The sequence below is a fragment of the Prorops nasuta genome, unplaced genomic scaffold (assembly GCF_024137725.1).
Source record: "Prorops nasuta isolate Cenicafe-Biocafe unplaced genomic scaffold, Cenicafe_Pnas_1.2 PNAS00010, whole genome shotgun sequence".
Classification (NCBI taxonomy): Eukaryota; Metazoa; Arthropoda; class Insecta; order Hymenoptera; family Bethylidae; genus Prorops; species Prorops nasuta.
The window spans coordinates 7,658,840-7,671,919 of record NW_027116807.1 but is presented as its reverse complement, the minus strand read 5'-3'; the positions used below and the strand labels follow the sequence as shown (position 1 = coordinate 7,671,919).

Here is a 13,080-nt window from a genome sequence, read left to right as displayed (position 1 = left end):
TATTTAAAGTATTGCATGAACATCCTTAAAGTATCGTATCTTCATGTAAAATGTATGCTTCAAATTAAAAACATAATAAATTTAGTGCAATAATGCTGTGGAGATAAATGTATTTATTATTGCAGCTAATTCTTGATCGTTTATGACGAGTTAGTGAAAGAATTGTAGTCAGTCTTTAAAAGGCTGTTTTGCTCTTGGTACATCAAGTGAGCGCTGTAGCGCAGGCGGTAAGGTTGTCGTTTGTCATGCGGTGGGCTCGTGTTCGAGTCTTGGTGAAGTTTAAAATTTTTTCATTTTTTTTTTTATTACAAGGAATTTTTTTTTTAATAACCATTAATTTATTGGACTCAATAATAAATAAAAAAATGCATTTGTTAACAGATTAATATAAAAACATTGAGTTTATTTTACCTCAACTCATTTGTTATAATAAAACGCATTTTCTGTATTTATTACCAAATCTAATTAATTAATGGCTACATTTGACCATTTTATCAATATTACAAATCAATTTAGGAAAAGCATTTTTATTTGCTTTGAGTTTTTAGGTAAACGCAGCACCACTTCACACGGATAACACGTAAAAATATCACGGTTAGCGGTAGTCGCTCTTCTTCTAAAGCCAATGTTGCCTGAAGTCCAAATCACACCTATGCTCTCCAGGCATAGTTGTGTTTGTACCGCTTCCCTTTAAATTTTCTATACTCCTGCTGGCTAGCGCTTATCTTCATTTTTGTTGCTAAAAGCTTGATTCTGGCATCACTGCCGTGTGGAACTATTAGTTTGCTAATAAAAGCAGAGGCTTAATTTTAAGAGATTGCAACATATAGTAATTAATATAGATACAATTGTAAAAAGAAAACAAAAATTTTATTTTACATATATTAACTTTAAATAAAATCCCACAAAGTACTGTAAAATATCTAACATGTTATATTATATATCTAATCTGTCAGCTTCTTTATTTTAATATTCATCTCAATTATCACAATTTGATCCTCAGCGATGACACAGTAACCACATTATGGTGAATCTATTCTTTTTTTTTAATGTTCGATCCACATAACTTCATCCTCAGCAGTGATACAGTAAACACACGTACATTACTATAATTTAATCTGAAACAAAATCCCACAAAGTACTATAAAACATCTTACATTTTATATTATATATCTATTCTGTCATTTTCTTTATTTATTATTGCATTTACCTAAATTGCTGACTCATTTATTTTAATATCTGTCTCAATTAACACAGTTTGATCCTCATCAGCGATGACACAGAAATAACATTATGGTGAATCTATTCTTTTTGTTTTAATGTTCAATCCACATAGCTCCATTCTCAGCATTGACATAGTAAACACTTTACAATAATTTAATCTGAAACAAAATCCCAAAAAGTACTATTTAAAATCTTACATTTGAAATTACAAATGTAATCTGTCAGCTTCTTTATTTGTATCGTATTTACCCAATGTGTTGACTTGTTTATTTTAATATTCATCTCAATTAACACAGTTTGATCCTCAGCGATGACACAGTAACCATTATATGGTGAATCTATTCCTTTCATTTTAATGTTCAATCCACATAGCTCCATCCTCAGTAGTGACATAGTAAACACATTACTATAATTTAATCTGAAATAAAATCCCAGAAAGTACTATAAAATATCTTATATTTTATATTATATATCTAATTTGTCAGCTTCTTTATTTATTATTGTATTTACCCAGTTTTTTCACTCATTTATTTTATTATCCGTCTCAATTAACATAGTTTGAATCTCAACGATGACATAATAACCACATTATGTTTAGTCTATTCCTTTATTTTAATTTTGAAAATCCGCATAGCTCCATCCTCAGCACAGTGACATAGTAAACACATTACTATAATTTAATCTGAAATAAAATCCCACAAAGTACCACAAAATATTTATATCTTACATTTTATATTATAAAATTTATTGTTATACTTATCTAAAATGTTCAGTCCTTTATATACTTTTAAAAATTATTTTTATGTACATTTTACAAATTTCGTCACTTTATTTATTCACTTATACCATCAGTATATCAGCTGTCAGTAAGATTAAAACTGTCACTTTATTTCTTTATATTACTTTATAACTTGCGGTATGTATGTACGATACAATAATACTAACATTTGTCTTGGCTCACGGACCATGCATTATGTATTTTGAAATTAGTAATTAGAAATATCTATATTGCGGTCCCTCTACAGTCTCTACCCTCTGACGTATTTCCGCCGACCAGTAGTATCAGCAGCGACTATAGCGTAGTACCCAAAATAGTACTACGCTATAGGATATGTCGCTTTTGGGTACTACGGTAGTACCGAAAGTACTACACTTGGCAACCTTGGCTGCCACCGAGTCGCGCGGTACTCGCGCGCCACCGGCGGACTCCTAAGTTAACTACTACGCGACGCTACGCGGATAAGTCCCTCTTCCCGCGCGTGCGCGTCTCCCGACAGTTATTCGCAGTGTTGCCAGAAAGTAGACCGTCGGTCTACAGAATTTCCCCCTCCACTTACCACCACAGATGCAGGCTCGATTGCGTGAGCCATCCCCGCTTCTACCGCTTCTCGATGGTCACGAGCACAAGCGAAGCGTCCATATATGTGTCGACTGGCTTCGCTCGCTCTCGGCTATCCTCGGATTAAAAAGAGAGCGGAGATACTTTCTCGGACCTCTCTGTCTTTCTCGCTGTTAGCGTCTAGCAGAAGTTCGAGGCAAAATCTTTCCGCTTCGCTTTGCCGAAAATCTATGAATCTTCGATGTTATTTACATTTGCAGGACAATGCCTTTATTCATGTTTTTCAGCATATTTATTTATAAGCATTGACTTATTTAAATCAATAATAAATTAAGGAAATGCGTATTTGATATATAATAATTATCTTAACTACAAATTCTTCGTTATATTTCGTTTATTTCCGTAAGATCTGCATTTCTTTAATTTATTATTGATTTTTGTGAGTCAATGGCCATTAAAAAAAAATTTAATCATAAAAAAAAAAAAAAAAAACAGCACCGAGCGGGAATCGAACTCGGACCCACGAATTGCCACGCGGTTACCTTACCGCCTGAGCCACGAGGCTTCTTCGATGTCTTATAAACAGAAAGTCTTCATACGGACTTGAAATACCGTATAAATAAACGATCAACTGACAGCTATATTCATTATTATTCTGTCATAAGGGAACAAATATTGAAGAATAATTGTGTATTGAATATTTTTCGTAAGCTTTTCCAATTGCCCAGAACGAAGATAAATAATCAACGCTCGTAGCATTGGCATATTATAAGTGCGACAAGGAGCGGCTATCGAATCTCTCTGTTTTTCTCGCTTGTTAGCGTCTAGCAGAAGATTCGAGGCAAAATCTTTCCGCTTCGCTTTGCCAAAAATCTATCAATATTCGGTGTTATTTACATCTGCAGGACAATGCCTTTATTCATGTTTTTCAGCATATTTATTTATAAGCATTGACTTATTATAATCAATAATAAATTAAGGAAATGCGCATGTGATATGTAATAATTACTTTAAATACAATTTCATCGTTATAATTCCGTAATATCTGCATTTCTTTAATTTATTATTGATTTTTGTGAGTCAATGGCCATTAAAAAAAAATTTAATCATAAAAAAAAAAAAAAAAAAAAAGCACCGAGCGGGAATCGAACTCGGACCCACGAATTGCCACGCGGTTGCCTTACCGCCTGAGCCACGAGGCTTCTTCGATGTCTTATAAACAGAAAGTCTTCATACGGACTTGAAATACCGTATAAATAAACGATCAACTGACAGCTTTATTCATTATTATTCTGTCATAAGGGAATAAAAATTGAAGAATAATTATATGTTGAATTGTTTTTAAAAGCTTTTCCAATAGCCAAGAACGAAGATAAATAATCAACGCTCGTAGCATTGGCATATATTATGAGTGCGATAAGGAGCGGCTATCGGACCTCTCTCTCTCTCTTTCTCTCTCTCTCAGTCGCGTCTTTGTTTTCCTTCTTCCTTTAGGGGAAAGCACGTGCGTTTATTACCACAACAATTCTTACCTCAGAAATATTATGTTCTGTAATGTATTTATATGTACATATAGATCAATACGTATTATGTACATAGGCAACGCTAAAATTAAGTATTAATTTCTCTAAACATAAGACTCTCTATTAAAACCATTTACTAAATAAGCTTGAGAATCATATATTGAAATATAAGTAAAATTACATTACTTACTTTCATTGCGAGCTTTTTATTCCCGAACAGCTATTCGGCACTCGCAATGTAAACATACACGAGCGACAGGTAGGAAGCGATTAATCAAAACAAAGAGTTTTTATGACTACCTAGATCTATGCAGTATTTAAAGGATTACATATACTTATTTCTATATATATGTAATAATTATACATAATATGGAAAGACTTTTCTCTCTGTGCAAGGAAGAGCTAATCCAAACAGCGTGCGAGAGAGAGACCGCTGCTTAGTGCGCGGGAAAAGGACAGCGTGATAAACACGCAGTGTTTATTACCTGAAGCAAAAATTAAAGGCCGTTGAACCCAGACAATATAGGCCAAGTCGAACAGCTGATCTCTGAAATTGATTGAAGAATTAAGAACCTTCATTTTATTAAAGTGATTTCGCGAGTAATAGAAGGTAAATCATCTTTTAATTTATCCACTGCTCCGAATATATAGCAACTCCTACACCGCACTCACTCCTCGAACGATGTTTCTGCTCTTCCTTTCTCTCCTACCAATCACCTTCGGACACACCTGTATGGAAGAATCCTAACATTTTCGGGACTATTTGCTCATACCTTGAGGACTTATTATAATTGATAAGGTGTGGGAATTTGGTATTGTGATGTGTGTTTGAAAGAGGAATCGGCACTAAGTAAATATGAACTACAATAATTTCATTTTAGATTTTTATTTAATAAAAATGGAAATTTTTATACACTACGGTGTTACCACCAGTCCCCTCCCAATTCCCCCTTCCACCTCGTCCTCTTCCTCTTCCTCCTACTCCTCTTCCTCTCACTCCTCCTCCTCTCACTCCTCCACCTCTCACTCCTCCTCTCACTCTTCCTCCTCTGCCACCACCCCTCATGTGGTCCCAATGACGGCGCGCTTTCCCGCCATCTGTTCCTCTGACTGTAACATAATTTTAAGATTGTTAACATTATATTTAATCAAAAAGTGATATGTTTTTTGCAAAAAGGAATGTTAGGGATTGATTAATAATGAAATATTACCACGAGGGACTGTCCTTTGCGCCACTGCTCCTGAACCAGCCGAAGGCTGCCGCTGTGGCCCAGGGTGGAGGCGGTGCAGTCGTTGTTGTTGCTGTTGCTGCTGCTGTTGCTGCCGTGGCTGCTGCTGTTGCTGCCGTGGCTGTTGTTGCTGCTGCTGTTGCTGCTGCCGTGGCTGTTGTTGCTGCTGCACCAACACCATTTGCTGGTGCAGCACGTGCTGCTGCTGCTGCCGGACCAGCGCTTGAAGGGTTCCTTCGATGGAATCCAAGCGCTGGTCGTAATACTGCAGCGCAGCTGCATTGGAAGTGGCACCGTCTATATAAATATAAGAAATTTAATAAAATACAATTAATTAAAAAAAATCTACATTATGAAATATTTAGATTCATAATTAAAGTGTACTTACTTCGCTGAAGTCGCTGTTCGTGAGACATTCTGTAAAGAAAGAAAAAATTTGAAATTAATAAAAGGAGTTAAATCCGTGACACTTCATTATGTATGTATTGGATGTGTCGCTCATTACAATTAATCTGATAAGCATAGATAAAATAATTAAATGTTATAATACGATTGACATAATTTATTATTACAAATACCTTCCTGTATATGAATTGAAAGTGATCGAATTTTAAGCATTAGAATGGTTAACGAATTTATCTAAGAAAGTTTGGTGAATAGGGGAAGGTCATCAAATTTATTTACTCTTCTCACAATACTAATCTTAATTAATTATTAATAACTAATAAAAATTAATATAATAAGTACTGTAAGAAATATCCTTTAACGATTAACCTTTTATCTATGCTCTCAAATTCCCGAATAGAGTATTTTACATATTAATAAACTACTTACTGTGCAAACTGCCTGATCAGACGATCCATTATAACTGATCGATTATGAAATAGGACTTTCGGACGATGTCAATATGATACAGTTCCTCACAAAGTTGATAGTTAAGGCCACGCTCTCAATGTTTAGGTTTACTGTCGAAATGTAGCTACTGTATACTTGTCAGCCATAGATGTAAACAATCACATAAGTTTGAAGAAAATATCTGTAGATTCGTTCAGTCGGTTTAAATCACTGATATTTAAACGACTTAAAATTTCGAGGTGATAAAAGTAGTGAAGATTAAAGTGAATTTTTGGTGTTTAATTTGTGTCCCAAAAGCAATTTGTTAAATAAAATTGTTTATTGTTCGGTGCATAATTGTGGAACAGCAGTTATTTACAACGCCGAAGGGTCACTTCCTTACTGACATCAGGAAATTTGGATTAAAAAATCTTCAATTGTGAGTACTGAAATATTATTATATTACGTTATAATATACAAAAAATTTGGTATTTAAAAACTAACAGTACAATCAAAATCGGGAAAAATGGATTCAAATGATAATCCAAAAAAAACGAAAGCAATGTTTCGCAATGATTGGCTGGACTATGATCCTTCTTGGAAAGTGTGGTTGCAAAAAGCACAAAATGATGATTCCAAATTTTATTGTCTTGCGTGTGACAAAGAATATGTAGGTGGTTTATCACAAGTCAAAAGGCATGCTTCGCGTCAAATACATTCAAATAATGTTAAACGTCTGGAAAAGCCTGAAGACTTTGATGCAGAATCTCCTACTTGTTCAACAGATGAGCAATTTAATTTCAATGATAGGGTAAAAGCAGCGGAAATAAAAGTAGCAGCTTTTTTTGCTGAACATAATCTTTCATTCTTATACAGTGCAGAGTTATTGAAATTGTTTCAAGATATAGGTAAAGAACCAAATGTTTTGCAATCTATGTCCCTTGGTAGAACCAAAGCAACTAAGATTGTGAATAACGTTCTGTGCACTTATGAAACAAAACGAATAGCTGATAATTTAAAAACTAATAAATTTTCTGTGTTTGTAGATGAAACTACAGATATAACAAATGAAAAGAAAATGACATTGCTTACACGATATGTGGACAGAAAATCGATATGCGTTCAAATAGATTTATTGCAGTTAATTAATTTAGATGCAAGTGATTGTTCTGCAGATAAACTATTTACCGCATTCAGTAATGAATTAATTCGTCATGAAATACCATTTTCACAGATTACTGGATTGACCTGTGATAATGCTTCAGTAATGATCGGAAAGCATGAATCTTTTCAAACGAAGCTATTGCAAAAATGTCCACAATTAATAACAATGCCTTGCATTTGTCACTCCTCTGCACTGGCAGCTTCTCATGCTTGTAAAACTATACCACTACCACTAGATAACTTTATTAAAAAACTAGTATCTTTCATCAATTTGAGTAGCAAAAGAACTGCTATATTTGATGATTTACAGATAGCATTGGAAAATGACAGCAAAAAATTATTGAAATACGCTGAAACTAGATGTCTTTCGCGCCATAATTGCATAAAGCGTATATTAGAACTGTGGTCAACATTACATCAATTTCTATTAGAACAAATGGCTGAGAAAGTAAATCAAGCAGAGGAGCTTCTTGTCATAATGCAAAATAGCGAGACAAAAGCATATTTATTATTTTTGGAACCTGTACTGGAGAGATTTAATTCTTTCAATGCTTCTTTCCAAGCTAAAGAAACAAAAATCCAATTGTTGCATGAAGCATCGATAAACTTTCTGATGTTTTTTGCAAATAAATTTTTAAAACCAGCAATATTGCAAAAAGAGATATTTTTACCAAATTTGCATAATATTGATTTTTCAAAAAAATCTAATCAACTTGACCTTACGGAAATAGACGTAGGTTCAGAATGTGCACATTTTTTGGAAGATGAAATAATGGATTCGAAACTCACAGTGGAACACGCAGAAGTAATTAGACCAAATTGTTTATGTTTCTTAATAAAAGCAAGTGAGGAAATCCGCAAAAGGTTTCCCCTATGTAATAAATTTTTAGAAAATTTAAATATTCTAAAGGCAAATATAGCACTATTTCATGATGATCGAGAAAAAAGTGGTGTTACATTATTACATATATGCCGTCAACTAGGTACTTTCGATGAACGTTCTATTGCGAAAGAATGGATATATCTTTATCGCAAAGAAAGTCCAGAAGTTAGAAGTTATTGGTCGAAATTACCCTTTGATGAAATGTGGATAGCAATATGTTCGGAAAAAGATAATAATGACGAATTGAAATATCCACAATTGCGATCATTGTTATGTTTGGTGAGATCTCTTCCTCACTCAAATGCAGAAGCAGAGAGATGTTTCTCAATAATACCTGATTGCAAAACTAGCAAACGAAATAAAATTGGTGCTGACACTTTAAATGCAATATGCGTTTTAAAATACGCACTTAGGTGTAGAAATGAAACATCTCTCTCAATGAACATCACAAAGGGTCACATTGATTTAATGAAAAGTAATAATTTATACTCCTCTACACCAGAAAAGAAAAAGAAAAAGATACATTTACAAGCTGCTTCAGATGTGCATAATGAAGAAGTGGATGAGGATGAAGAGAACATATAAAAAAGAATGAAATAAACTGTAAAGTCTGCTTTGAGCGACTACTCTGCAAAGCTGAAACATGTAGAGTCTGCTTTGAACGACTACTTTGCAGAGCAAAAATATATAAAGTCTGCTATGAGCGACTACTCTGCAAAGCAGAAATATGTAGAGTCTGCTTTGAGCGACTACTTTGCAGAGCAAAAATATATAAAGTCTGCTATGAGCGACTACTCTGCAAAGCTTCATTATGTAGAGTCTGCTTTGAGCGACTACTTTGCAGAGCTAAAAAACGTAGCATTCAAACAGGGGTTTTTAGTGGGTAAACATACGGAATAGCCGAATGGAGTCCCACATAACCCTATAAGTTCACAGAGAATGCATAAAGCATTTTCCCCTTAAAAAAAAAAAAAAAAAAATAGTCCCCAAAATGTTAGGATTCTTCCATACAGGTGTGTCCGAAGGTGATTGGTAGGAGAGAAAGGAAGAGCAGAAACATCGTTCGAGGAGTGAGTACGGTGTAGGAGTTGCTATATATTCGGAGCAGTGGATAAATTAAAAGATGATTTACCTTCTATTACTCGCGAAATCACTTTAATAAAATGAAGGTTCTTAATTCTTCAATCAATTTCAGAGATCAGCTGTTCGACTTGGCCTATATTGTCTGGGTTCAACGGCCTTTAATTTTTGCTTCAGGTAATAAACACTGCGTGTTTATCACGCTGTCCTTTTCCCGCGCACTAAGCAGCGGTCTCTCTCTCGCACGCTGTTTGGATTAGCTCTTCCTTGCACAGAGAGAAAAGTCTTTCCATATTATGTATAATTATTACATATATATAGAAATAAGTATATGTAATCCTTTAAATACTGCATAGATCTAGGTAGTCATAAAAACTCTTTGTTTTGATTAATCGCTTCCTACCTGTCGCTCGTGTATATTTACATTGCGAGTGCCGAATAGCTGTTCGGGAATAAAAAGCTCGCAATGAAAGTAAGTAATGTAATTTTACTTATATTTCAATATTTGATTCTCAAGCTTATTTAGTAAATGGTTTTAATAGAGAGTCTTATGTTTAGAGAAATTAATACTTAATTTTAGCGTTGCCTATGTACATAATACGTATTGATCTATATGTACATATAAATACATTACAGAACATAATATTTCTGAGGTAAGAATTGTTGTGGTAATAAACGCACGTGCTTTCCCCTAAAGGAAGAAGGAAAACAAAGACGCGACTGAGAGAGAGAGAAAGAGAGAGAGAGAGGTCCGATAGCCGCTCCTTATCGCACTCATAATATATGCCAATGCTACGAGCGTTGATTATTTATCTTCGTTCTTGGCTATTGGAAAAGCTTTTAAAAACAATTCAACATATAATTATTCTTCAATTTTTATTCCCTTATGACAGAATAATAATGAATAAAGCTGTCAGTTGATCGTTTATTTATACGGTATTTCAAGTCCGTATGAAGACTTTCTGTTTATAAGACATCGAAGAAGCCTCGTGGCTCAGGCGGTAAGGCAACCGCGTGGCAATTCGTGGGTCCGAGTTCGATTCCCGCTCGGTGCTTTTTTTTTTTTTTTTTTTTTATGATTAAATTTTTTTTTAATGGCCATTGACTCACAAAAATCAATAATAAATTAAAGAAATGCAGATATTACGGAATTATAACGATGAAATTGTATTTAAAGTAATTATTACATATCACATGCGCATTTCCTTAATTTATTATTGATTATAATAAGTCAATGCTTATAAATAAATATGCTGAAAAACATGAATAAAGGCATTGTCCTGCAGATGTAAATAACACCGAATATTGATAGATTTTTGGCAAAGCGAAGCGGAAAGATTTTGCCTCGAATCTTCTGCTAGACGCTAACAAGCGAGAAAAACAGAGAGATTCGATAGCCGCTCCTTGTCGCACTTATAATATGCCAATGCTACGAGCGTTGATTATTTATCTTCGTTCTGGGCAATTGGAAAAGCTTACGAAAAATATTCAATACACAATTATTCTTCAATATTTGTTCCCTTATGACAGAATAATAATGAATATAGCTGTCAGTTGATCGTTTATTTATACGGTATTTCAAGTCCGTATGAAGACTTTCTGTTTATAAGACATCGAAGAAGCCTCGTGGCTCAGGCGGTAAGGTAACCGCGTGGCAATTCGTGGGTCCGAGTTCGATTCCCGCTCGGTGCTTTTTTTTTTTTTTTTTTTTTTATGATTAAATTTTTTTTTAATGGTTATTGACTCACAAAAATCAATAATAAATTAAAGAAATGCAGATCTTACGGAAATAAACGAAATATAACGAAGAATTTGTAGTTAAGATAATTATTATATATCAAATACGCATTTCCTTAATTTATTATTGATTTAAATAAGTCAATGCTTATAAATAAATATGCTGAAAAACATGAATAAAGGCATTGTCCTGCAAATGTAAATAACATCGAAGATTCATAGATTTTCGGCAAAGCGAAGCGGAAAGATTTTGCCTCGAACTTCTGCTAGACGCTAACAGCGAGAAAGACAGAGAGGTCCGAGAAAGTATCTCTGCTCTCTTTTTAATCTGAGGATAGCCGAGAGCGAGCGAAGCCAGTCGACACATGTATGGACGCTTCGCTTGTGCTCGTGACCATCGAGAAGCGGGGATGGCTCACGCAAACGAGCCTGCATCTGTGGTGGTAAGTGGAGGGGGAAATTCTGTAGACCGACGGTCTACTTTCTGGCAACACTGGTTATTCGCACTCACTCCGTTCCCGCGTACTCGAACACAACAACGACCCGGGTTGTTTACTTTCGGACGCCTAAGGTCGCGAGTCCTCACGATAATTATCCTAAGTCCGCGGCCTTGAAATGACTGAAGGGAACGTCCCTGTTAACGGTCGAACTCACAACGAGTCAATGTAATCGCGAACCCTCTGGCTAATTCGCGATTCTACACAATATGACATGCGTTACAGGTCCGACGGAATGACCACTCCGCTAAGTTGCCCGCTTACCCGTGACAGGTGAGCAGGGCCAGTGGTTCCCTATAAAACCGTTCGGTGCTACGAGCCCTAAAGCCCTAGCACACCCCGGGGCGTCACAGGACTTTAACACTAAACGAATAATCACCCTTACTTCTGCTTCACGGGCTGGCTCTCTTCTCTATCTCTCTCGTCTCTTTCTCGCTCTTTCCTTTCTCTCTCTCTCTCTCTCTCTCTCTCTCTCTTCGCTCTCGCTCTCGTCTCTCTCTATTTCTCTTTGCTCTCGACAATGGCCCAAAGGGCTGGTAGGCTCCGCTGTCCGGTATGGGTTGGCGGCAGGGTGGCAGTCATCGCACTTAACCGCACGTTTTCTCCGTTTTCACTTATGCGGCGGCTGCTGCTCTGTCGCCGGGTCACTCTCGGCGGCGGGGAAAATCCTGGGCACTATGTGTCACCTTTGATATCTAAACTACGTGTGTCGGGGCAGTTCGCGGGAGCAGGTAAGGCCTTGCGCCTGTCCCGCCGCTGCCCCGCTACACCCATCGCGCGACACTAGGAAGCCGACAAGTTATCGATCCTAGATCAATACTTATCGGTTGATAACTCCCTAGTTCGCACGCGACCCGCCTATCTAGCGCTTGAGATTAGCAAAGCGCTAGATGGCAGCTATTGTAACGCTGCGGGAACGCAACGTTACAGTGTGAAGCTAAAAGTTCTGCCGTTGGGTTTTTATAGTACTCTTGGAAATTTTGAGAAGGTCCAATAAGTGCCTGATGATATTCATCAATCAGTTGAAGGAAAAATTGTTATAATATTTTGTATAGATTTGTTTTAATTAAGTATTAGCCATGTACAAAATTGTTGAATGTGTAACGCATCTCGTGTCGCCAGAATGTTTGGAGATAGATGAAAATTGAGTCCGCCAATGCGTTGTATTCTTTCCGGCGTATAAAATTTAAAAACAAAACATCAATTTAACTTGCCTAGACGCCGAGATATTTAATTTTTGTTGCGCGCCTTCATTTTGAAGTCGCGCAGTCGAGTTTAGCTTCACTGTCATCTGTTATCCCCACCACTGCGCTTGGCCGGGCACGCTACACTTTTCGGTCGGTCGGGAGGACTTTAATTATAAAATTTTTAAAGAAGCTCATAATTTATTTAAACAGCATTTGGTTTGTAATACTATATGATATGCTCTACCGATTGCACTTTTAAAAATGTCTCTACTTGGTATATTACCACCGTAAACTAATGAAGACTTTGAGGCATTGTTACAAAAAATCTGTACAATATATTTTGATAATTTTTTTAGAAACATGCGTTTTTTCAAGCGCTTTCT

General features: G+C 35.9%; 1 protein-coding gene across 1 annotated transcript; it reads left to right on the top strand.

The window, feature by feature from the left end:
* The first annotated feature begins 6,675 nt into the window (after window positions 1-6,675).
* LOC136777145 (protein FAM200A-like) lies at window positions 6,676-8,781 on the top strand. The gene has a single exon (XM_066733219.1). The coding sequence runs from the start codon at window positions 6,676-6,678 to the stop codon at window positions 8,779-8,781; it is 2,106 nt and encodes a 701-aa protein (XP_066589316.1).
* The last annotated feature ends 4,299 nt before the right edge of the window (window positions 8,782-13,080 follow it).

Excerpts from the sequence above, each read along its gene's own strand:
- LOC136777145 (XM_066733219.1), top strand. The coding sequence starts at position 6,676 with ATGGATTCAAATGATAATCCAAAAAAAACGAAAGCAATGTTTCGCAAT.